Consider the following 10878-nt stretch of genomic DNA (forward strand, 5'->3'; position numbering starts at 1 on the left):
TCTCCCTTTCCATGCCAACATAGCTTTGAATACTATACAGATGTCTTCCTATATCATTAATATCCATATATTCCTGCCATATTTTTTGAGTTTGATATTTTATGATTGCTTTAACCTCAGTTTTACTTAATGGAATCTGTAAATCTACTGTTGGTGATTTAAGAGACTGTTTAGCCATATCCACTTCTTCATTGCCTTTCACACCAGCATGTGCAGGAACCCAAACAAACCCTCAAACCTTTATTATGTAATCTGTATATTGTTTGATATAGTTCAATTAGCATCATATCAGGCCGGCATGATTTCCCTGATTGTATGCTTGTGAGTGCAGACAAACTATCAGATGCAACTAAAACATTTTTTTTCTACCCACTGCAATCCCAATATAATGGCTACCAGTTCTACTGTATAAACTGAAAGATTATATTTTGTTCTTTTCTTGATAGATTTTCCACATTGTGGGATGCAGCCTATACACTGCAGCATGTATGTCCATTTTTAGGGTTCTTTGAACCAGAATATCATTATTTGTAAAATTATTTTCTAAGTAGCTTTGGGCAACAAACCAGACAGGTATTTGCTTTGAATTATCTTTTATTTCCTCATGTATTTGCAAAGCAATCAGTGGCATTATAAACATCCAAGGAGGGATATTTGAATATGGGACAGTAGGACAGTATTGTATAGCCTATAGCAAACAATCGAACGATTATTTAATGCGTTCGAGCAATGTCGAGTGAGCACTGTTTTTAGTTGTTTTACAATTATGACAAAATCAAATTATAACTAGATTACAGTGCTTTTAAATGGCTGTGTGTTTTATGAGCGGAATCACTGCTGAACTGAAATTCCCAGCAAGATAGAGGAATCACTGAATCGTTTTTTAAATGAATCTTTAAAAGAGTTTCAAAGAACCGATTCGCATAAATGAGTCGGAGCCGGTTGGAGCATGTACGTACCGGAAGGAAAAACGTCAGTGTTATTCTAACCGGATGTAAATGCCTCCACTAATTACTTCTTACTAAAAAAATAAATAAAGGAGAAAAAAATGCGTTTTTAATTTACAGTGAATGTACGTGTAATAGTAGATCAATATTTTACTTCGCTAAAATAGAAGCTGTCAAGAGATAAAAAGCAACTTGTGTAACCTTCATGACTGACGCAGGATTCAACCAATCACGGAGGATAAGAAAAAGACGAGAACCAATAGCTTTCCTCCATTGAGTGTTTATTCTCGAAGAGGCGGAGCTTACGTTCCTACTAGTTTCTTCGGTGAGGTTCTGTCACTGTGGCGAGTGAAAGGACGTGACACACATACACAAACCACTTAAAATCTTAACCAAACCCTTCAGACTAGTACAATGAACAACATTCTCAGATCGACAGCCCGGTGTCTTCGACCGGGCGCGTGGCATTACAGAACAGCTCAGTATAATGGAGAGGTTCTGTCTGGTTGGGCCCGCCTCATGTGCTCCTCCGCGGGCCAGAAGAACATGGAGGAGATGGTGAAGAAGGACAAGGTGGTGGTCTTCATGAAAGGCACCCCTGTTCAGCCCATGTGCGGCTTCAGCAACGCCGTCGTTCAGATCCTCAGAATGCACGGGGTCGACAGCTACGCTGCTTATAACGTACTTGATGATCAGGATATTAGAGAAGGTCAGTGGCTGGTCATTGTTGTTTGAAGAGTTTTTGGAGTTTACATGGACGACGGTTTTATTTCATGTGTGGTTCTTCTTAAACGTGTGACATACTAAAAAAGTTAGTGACACCTTTTTGGAAAAATCTATTTTAAGCTGCCAATTATTAATAATGAAATCAAAAGTTAGTGACACCTTTTTGGAAAAATCTATTTTAAGCTGCCAATTATTAATAATGAAATCAAAAGTTAGTGACACCTTTTTGGAAAAATCTATTTTAAGCTGCCAATTATTAATAATAAAATCAAGAAACGTTCTCATAATTATGGCTTAGTTAGTATCTCATATGAGAAACTTTCTTATGGTATGTACTATGTAGTAATTGTTGGGGAAAATCTAATAATGACTTCCAATCTCAAAATAATGACACGTTATTATGAGAAAGTTTCTCAGTATTAGGCTACTACATGAAAGTTTCACATTATTATTATGATTATTATTATTATTATTATTAAAAACTTTAATTATTATGAGATGAGTCATTATTATTAGTCAGTTTCTCATTATTATGAGAATAATGAGATGTTAAGTAATTATTACGAAATATTCATGAGAAACAAAGTCATTATTATGAGAAAGTTTCTCATTTGATTAGAAACCAAGGCATTACTACATGAACGTTTCTAATTATTACTAAGGTTTCTCATTATTATGAGATATTGAGTCATTATTATGTGAAAGTAGGCCTACCTCATTATGTTGATCCATTAATCGACAGCCAGTAATATTAATTATTAATAAAAAAAAAAAAAAGAATTCTCATAATTATGTTATGTTTCCTTGTGATAATGACTTGACATCTCACAATAATAAGAAACTTATTAATTATGAAAAACATTTCATAATAATGAATGACTTAGTCTCATTATTATGAGATGTCAAGCAATTATTATGAGAAAGGCATTACTACATTAAAGGTTACATAAACATAAAAGGAATTACTACATAAAAGCTTATCATTAGTACTAAAATTGTTCTCATCATGAGATATTGAGTCATTATTATGAGAAAGTGTTGTATTATTATGTTGATCCATTATTACAGGATATTAATAAGGAAAAAAAAATCATTATTAAGAAAGTTTCACATTATTATGTGATGTTTCCTTGTAATAAAAACATCTCATAATAATAATCTGAAAAGTTATCATAATAATGACTTAGTTTCTCATTATTACGAGATGCTAAGTCATTATTATGAGAACGTTTCTACATTTTTGAGAAACCAAGGCATGAAAGTTTCTCATTATTACTAAAAAGTTTCTCATTATTATGAGAACATTTTTCATTATTATTTTGGTCTGTTATTACGGGATATGAATGAGAAATTGTATTATGAAAAAAATCTCAATATTAAGAAAGTTTCTCATTATTATGTGATGTTTCCTTGTAATAATGACTTGACATCTCATGGTAATAGTAACTAACTTATTATGAAAAAGTTTCTCATTATATGAGAAAACATCTCATAATAATCAGAAACGTTCTCGTTATAATGACTAGGCATCTCGAAATAATGAGTAACAAAGTCATTATGAGAAAGTTTCTAATTATTATGACTTCCATACAGTGCACTTTAGTTTGGGTCTGAAACTTGGTTCCAGACGTGGTTAGTTTGATCAATACAGCACAAGTATAGGTTAACGGCACCAGCAGTCACCCGGTCAGCTCTGATTGCCTTTATCAGTTTTGCGCAGCAGGAAGAAAGGGGTGTTAACCCTTAGACCACTGAGGTTAGTTTCCAAACAGTAAAGCCTAGACTTAAATGCTTAAGGAGAATTAAAAAGAGAATAAGGAAATCCAGGTCAAGTAACATTATTTCCAGAGTTGTGCATGTGAGAGTTAAAGGAACACGCCGACTTTTTGGGACTTTAGCTTATTCACCGTATCCCCCAGAGTTAGATAAGTCCATTCATACCCTTTTCATCTCCGTGCGTGCCGTAACTCTGTCTGACGCACCCACCGCTAGCCTAGCTTAACACAAAGACTGGAGGTAAACGGCTCCAGCTAGCATACTGCTCCCAATAAGTGACAAAATAACACCAACATTTTCCTATTTACATGTTGTGATTTGTATAGTCACAGCGTGTACAAATAGCAAGGTCACATGAGACACAGCCGTATACACACTGGGAACTATATTCTCAGAAGGCGAAGCACTGCTACTTCTGCGGAGTGATTTACTCCAACTCTGAGCGAACTCTCTGCTCCTCACCACCATGGGGCTTACTCCGCCCAAGTAGCAGTGCTTCGCCTTCTGAGAATATAGTTCCCAGTATGTATACGGTTAGAAGATGGCTGTGTCTCATGTGACCTTGTTATTTGTACACGCTGTGACTATACAAATCACAACATGTAAATAGGAAAATGTTGGTGTTATTTTGTCACTTATTGCGAGCAGTATGCTAGCTGGAGCCGTTTACCTCCAGTCTTTGTGTTAAGCTAGGCTAGCGGTGGGTGCGTCAGACAGAGTTACGGTACGCTCGGAGATGAGAAGTGTATGTATGGACTTATCTAACTCTGGGGGAAATGGTGAATAAGCTAAAGTCCCAAAAAGTCAGCGTGTTCCTTTTAAGGACTAAAAAAATGATGTTTACTGACATGCAACTTTGTTCCACCTGAAAGGAATAAAGTCATTCTCCAACTGGCCGACGATTCCACAGGTGTACTTCAACGGGGAGTTTGTCGGGGGCTGCGATATTCTTCTTCAGATGCATCAAAGCGGCGACCTGGTAGAGGAACTTCAGAAGCTGGGAATCAGATCAGCTCTCCTGGATCAAGAAAAACAGTCCTAGTCAGCGAAGTCGCATCTGTAGGATGATTGTCCATTGATGTAAACTTATCAAAGGTTGACTTGTGAAGGGTGATTTGACCTGCTGAAGTCCAAACTAAAGGATATGAAGTCAAAACTCCCAAATCCTGAAGAATCACTGTAAAACACTTGACATAGAATTACCGTATTACACACATGATGATTACATTTCTATTGCAGTATGCTTGCCTTTATTTCAGATACTCTAATGTTAGACCACTGCATATTTAAAATGTTGTATTTTGAAATATATTACATGTATTTTAGATGTATATCAGTTTTTTTGTCAATAAAATAATATAAAGCACCCACTGTTTGAAAGTAAAGCTGTTGGGTGTGACGCAACATTATGAATTCTGTGGATCTGATGTCATTGCAAAGAATGTGCTTGTTGATTCAGGTTTTCATAAAGTCTTCTTAATATGAGTCTGGTCTAAAAACATGCTTGGAAGTTGTCCTGTTGTAGATTGTTTGCAGTTTACTCAAATAAGATGTTGAAATCTTTTGGGTCAAAGGTATCTACTTGGCTTTAATGGTGAGACTTATTTTAAATTTTTTTTTTCATCAGTTGCGATATAATACATGGACATCTCCTATTTGACTCTTTGAAGTGTAAAGAGTTTCATATTGTTGATTGTTTTAATGTTTGTATCTTTGACAAATTTGGAAATTGATAATCATGAAGGACATTAATCAAAAATTAGGTCTAAAGAATAGGTCAAAGATCTGATTCGACAAATAACATTCCAAGTATATTGGAGTTAGTGATGATTGTAGCTTCACGTGTGTCCACTAGAGGACGCAATAGTCTTACAATTGTTTTCTGACTGATCATAGAAAACCAAAAATGATGTCATTAAGGTAACTATATAAAAAAAAAATAGTTTAGAAATTACTTTTAGCGATTTTTTTAAAATTATTATTTTTTTTTAATTAAAATGATGAATCAATTCGTTGATTCCATGTGGTTTTGAAAAGCACATATTTAAGTCTTTAAGGCCCGGTTTCACAGACAGGGCTTAGACTAAGCCAGGATTAGACCATAGATCAATTAGGACATTTAAGTAATTTTTTATAAACATGCTTAGAAAAAATCATTACCGATGTGCATCTTAAAACTAAAAAGGCACTGATATATTTTTAAGATCAGTCAGTGCAAGTTTATTTCAGTGGAAACAGCTCAGACTTACATTTTAGTCTAGGACTAGTCTTAAGCCCTGTCTGTGAAACCAGGGGTAAATGTTTCAAGGGAAATTAGGTTACACTTTATTTTAAGGTGTCATTGTTACAGTGTAATTATATATGTAAGTACTGAGTATTATTAAGTAACTACATGTACTTACTATAGGGTTAGGGTAGGATTAGGATTTGGTTGAGTGTTAGTTGCATGTAATTATGCATCATTTACTGTTAAATTAATGCATAAATTACTATGGTAAGTACATGTAACATATGTAACAAGGACACTGTAAAATAAAGTGTTACCGAAAATTTCAAATAATGAATTATTCCTTATTATTATTATTATTATTATTATTATTTAATTGTTTATACTTGGTCTATATGTTTACCTTCATTATAATGCCAGACTGTTCAAATTGACATTGTGTTTAATAAAAAAAAAAAAAAAAAAATAGAAAACTATTTTAAAAGTCAAATCATACAGGAGGTATTTTCAAGTATTTATTCTTAAAAATAAAAATAAATAAATAATAGATTGAGATGTGGAAATGTAGTAGGCAAGGTTACATGGTACCACCTTTCTTTATTCCTTTTTTTTTTTTAAATGGTAAACCATGCCTGACTTGCCATTTTCACCATCCTCTCAAAAGCTTTCATATCCCAGCACTACTTCTCCCTCTAAGCTGGTTGCTAGGCAACACCACAACTGTGTCTAAAATCGCCCCCTATTCCATTAAATAAGGGCACTATTTGAGGGGACAGCCATTTGTAGTGGTGTCCGAAACAATGCACTGTAAAAAATTATATGATCAATAAGTTATGACAACATGCTTTTACATTGCTTTAATTCATCAAAATAAGTTAAGTTATTCAAAATTAAACTAATTTAAGTCAGTTTAATGTAATGAAGTAAAGTTGAAATGTCTTAAACATCCAAGTTGATTGTACTTAAAAATTTAAGGCAGCGACATTTTTTATAGTGTGGTGGACGTTATCGATTGGACTCATTCAAACCCATAATGCACCGCAATAACGAGTGTGCAACTGATACGCTCAACGGCTAGTAAATAGCCAAAATGCACTGTGAGGGTCACGCAGAATTAATTCCCGCATCTCACCAGAAGAAGCGTCCGCTGCCGAATCATTCATCCATCCATTTTCCAAACATCTGGTGCATGGTTATACAGTGTAATATCATAAAGGTATAAATTCCTTTTAGATTTATTATTAAATTGTTTATTAAGGTTTATACATTCTAGTTTCCATTACAGAGTTCAAGATTAATCTTTTCATTGCTACTGGAGCAGCCAGTTTGGGAAGTTTCAAAGGATTATTAAACAGCAAGCACAAACTGCAAAAGCGGCAGCCCTTTCAGCGCACTCAGTGTCCGAATTCACTCCTTCAAGTGGACTGTATTAGTGAAGTAATGTAGGGAATAGTGAATGAGGGTATATGGGGCAATTTAGAACACAGCTCAGGTTTTCTCAAATATGAGGCACAGGAACAGGGAATGCCACTATTCTCCATGTGGATTTTGTTTGCAAACAGAATCAGGTCATTGGTGCCAGTTCCTGAAGAGCGTTTGACACCTCTGCTCTGCAGGTACATGTAAACATCTGAGACTCGAGCAGGAAAGAAGGTTTCACAGCAGTTGTCAGAGCTACATTTTTTAAAGAACACACAGAAGTTGCTGAAAATTTCCATGGCGTTATTAAAAACGCTGTTGCCAGGACCGCAGAGAACAAATCCCTGGCTATACACTTGCGGCACACAATCAATACTCTGGGGGGAAATAAAAAAGCATGAAAGGAAATGGTGTAAGCATTTTATATATAACCATAGTCAACACTTACCGTATGAAGATGGGCTGAAATAAACTGTTGTATATATGTGGGCTGAGGAGGACAGAACCTTAAAGTCCTATACATTTTCCTAATTTCTTCTCAGATAAGGTGATTTAAGGCAAGGATCTTTTCCAGAAACTATGTCAGGTAAGCACCTCTCCTGAACATGATCTCAGAAAGTTAAAGCAGTTGAGATCAAACAGGATTAAATAGCCATTGGGGGTCAGCAGTCTGCCTAATATTGCGGTGTTTATGTAGAACCAGGCCTTGTAAACTAAAAACACTCAGTCTGAGTTAGTGTAATATTAATACATTTTATTTAAAGGCGCCTTTCTTTGCACTCAAGGACACCGTACAGGGATACATAAGACATTTAAAAGCAGCAAAAAATAAAGAATAGAACAAAAACAACAGAAAGAGGCAGAGCAATTGACATCAAGTGAGATAGGCAGTTTTAAACAGATGTGTTTTGAGTTGCAATTTGAAATGGGAGAATGAATCGATGTTTCTGAGTTGGGGTGGTAATGAGTTCCAGAGACGGGGAGCAGAGCGGGGGGGGGGGGGGGGGGGGGGCAGACAGGTGTATGGAGGAAGAGGATCTAAGGGAGCGGGTGGAAGTTGGACCCTGGAGGAGATCAGACAAATATGGGGGGGGGGGGGCAAGGTTGTGGATGGCTTTGAATATGAACCACGTAATGAACCATTAGTCCAAGAACAAAAGGTCTGGCCGAACCAGGGATGGGCAGCGATTGGTCCTGGAGTGCTGCTGTCCTGCAGAGTTTTGCTCCAACCCTAATCAAATACACCTGAACAAGCTAATTAATGTCTTCAGGATTACTAAGGCCACCGGCAGGTGAGTTTTGTTTTATTTTATTTTATTTTATATTACTTTACAGAATGTGTATGAATGTAATATTTACGTACTACTTTCACCATGTTGTCATTATCGTGACATACTAGCATCATTTGCATCTCTTTACTGCCATTCATAAATCCTCTGTGCCATAATAGGATAGTAACTTCATAATCTCGTGGGAAGTAGTATGTCATCTAGGGGAGAGCAGGATGAGTTGAGTCTTTAGATGAGTGCATGACAGTAATGTGTCCAACTAAAATATGTACATACATTTCAGGATGTTGTGCATCCTTGTGAATAATCACTTTGGATAAATTGATTTGGACAATTTTTGACTGTCAAAATGCTGGCGGACACAGCTACAGTGAGTTGTTCAAAATCTTTCTTTTTAGTAAACTCTGTGTACACAAACAATGTTCTCAATGCTCAAGTTCATGTGTAGAGCCCCTGGTGATACTTCGAGCAAAGTTTCATGTTGTGTCGAACCTCCTTAGTGTTTTAAAAATAGCGATTTTTGATGCTATCATAAAAGTGCCCCATTCACTCCCATTCACAAGGCATTTTAACCCAAAACGAAAATATGGTCAAACTTAAAAGTGGTGTTTCCATTCTAATTATGCTTTTAAACAAAAGTTTGCCTCGGGTTGATTAACAAAAAGAGTCTAGGTTGCATTTTGGCCAGAGTTACCCTTTAATAAGGAATTGTGGTACTTTGATGTCACACTTGAACTGCACAAGGCCTGTTTAACATTTTCAGAACAAAATCAAGTTCACAAAGAAAAAAAACCATAATATAATCAATTATTATTATTATTATTATTATTATTATTATTATTATTTTACTTAAACATACTTACCAATTATTCCATGGTCCTCTCTCCTTCACAGGGTGAGTAAAATGGATGACTTTTTTTGTTGTCACATGACCAACTTTGCTTATGGTTACCTAGAAACAAGGGGTGGCTCAACTTCCCCATAGTCTCAAATCACCCTCTCCCCGTAATGGGAATTCAGACATACTTCTTTTTTCACATACTTTTGCTTTTTGCCTTCTAAATAGTAGGAATGCAATCTCGGAGGCAGCACTCAAATATGTGTTTCAGATAAGAGGGACATCGAAAATGTGCAGTGTTGGGAGACCAAGGCCAGGACCAGGAACCACTGCTCTAGCTTAAACTCTTAAAAATAAAGTTTCCAAAAGGAGATTTTCTCAGTGATGCCATAGAAGAACCATTATGGGTTCCCCTAAGAACCTTTCAGTACAGTTCTTTAAATATTGTTTTCTTAGTTTGAAGAACATTTTAATAATCTGAAGAACCTTTCTCCACTAAATAAACCTTTTTGTGGATCGTTCGGACGATCAGACTTGGCTATGCGATTCAGTTCGCACTGCATCCCCCGCAGGTTCAGCAGTGTCCAGTTTTCCTCAGTGGCAGACAAGGATGCTCCTGTCCTGCGTGTGGAAATCGACAGTTTCAAAAGTCTACATGAAGTCAGGGTTTTACAGTTAATACTTCATCGTGCCCAAGAGAGGCGGTGAGTTACAACCTATCTTGGACCTGCTCGTTTTGAACCGGGCCCTTCACAAGCCCCCGTTCAAGATGCTGATGCAGAAATGCATTCTTGCGTACGTTCGCAGCCAAGATTGTTTTGCAGTGGTCGGCCTAAATGACACTTTCATTTTCATGTCTCGATCCTACCTCGACACAGACCGTTTCTATGCTTCGCGTTCGAGGGACAGGCATAACAGTAGAAAATCCTCCCCTCCGGGCTGTCCTTGTCACCCTGCGTCTTTACAAATATAGCGGAGGCCACCCTCACTCCATTGAAGGAGGCGGGCATTAGCATTCTCAACTATATCGACGTCTGGCTCATACTGACCCAGTCACGAGATCAGTTATGCAAATACAGGGACATTGTGCTAACGCACCTCAGCCGCTTGGGGCTTCGGGTCAACTGTGAAAGTTGGAGTTGGACTAGGTCGACATGTCGGCGCGCCTCATGAACGAGCTTTCCCTGTCCGTGCTGAACTTCCTGAATTCGTTCAAGAGCAGAACAGTGGTTCCACTGAAACTATTTCAGATTGGTGCCGCTCAAATTGCTTCATATGAGAGTGTTTAAGCGTTGGCTTTACGACCGGGTCCCGAGATGGGCATGGTAACGCGGCACACATCGAGTGGAAATTACTCCGGTCTGTCCCCGGACTTTCAGCCCGCAATCGGACCTTGCTTTTCTACAGGCAGGTGTTCCCCTAGTACAAGTGTCCAATGTTGTTGTCTCAACAGATGCCTCCAGCACGGGCTGGGGTGCTGTGTGCAATGGGCATGCAGCCTCGGGCTCCTGGACAGGACCCTACCAGCAAATGGTAGTCGAGTTGCTAGCTGTACATCTTGCCCTGCGCTGGATTCTGCCGTTCTCTGCATGGCAAACCACCAAGGTGGAACTTTCAAGCGCTGCCCCCGAAGGATGCAGACCCAGCCCTCATGTT

General features: G+C 37.5%; 1 protein-coding gene across 2 annotated transcripts; it reads left to right on the top strand.

Moving 5' to 3' along the window:
- Positions 1 to 1234: 1234 nt before the first annotated feature.
- glrx5 (glutaredoxin 5 homolog) lies at positions 1235 to 6003 on the top strand. Of its 2 annotated transcripts, XR_013822940.1 has the most exons (3): positions 1235 to 1656; positions 4322 to 5497; positions 5724 to 6003. XR_013822940.1 is itself a non-coding variant. In XM_079888405.1 (2 exons), the coding sequence occupies exons 1-2, from the start codon at positions 1362 to 1364 to the stop codon at positions 4489 to 4491; spliced, it is 465 nt and encodes a 154-aa protein (XP_079744531.1). In that variant the 5' UTR covers positions 1235 to 1361; the 3' UTR covers positions 4492 to 6003. The 2 variants fall into 2 exon arrangements, 1 of the variants encoding a protein (XP_079744531.1); XM_079888405.1 differs by having other exon boundaries at positions 4322 to 6003.
- Positions 6004 to 10878: the final 4875 nt, after the last annotated feature.

The sequence above is a fragment of the Squalius cephalus genome (genome assembly GCF_949319135.1).
Source record: "Squalius cephalus genome assembly, chromosome: 12".
In the NCBI taxonomy this organism is placed as follows: Eukaryota; Metazoa; Chordata; class Actinopteri; order Cypriniformes; family Leuciscidae; genus Squalius; species Squalius cephalus.

What these genes read in the sequence shown, in the direction of transcription:
- glrx5 (XM_079888405.1), top strand. Translation starts at nt 1,362, where the DNA reads ATGAACAACATTCTCAGATCGACAGCCCGGTGTCTTCGACCGGGCGCG. An exon ending in TGATCAGGATATTAGAGAAG is followed by an intron (nt 1,657 to 4,321) that starts GTCAGTGGCTGG and finishes TCCACCTGAAAG; the next exon opens with GAATAAAGTCATTCTCCAAC.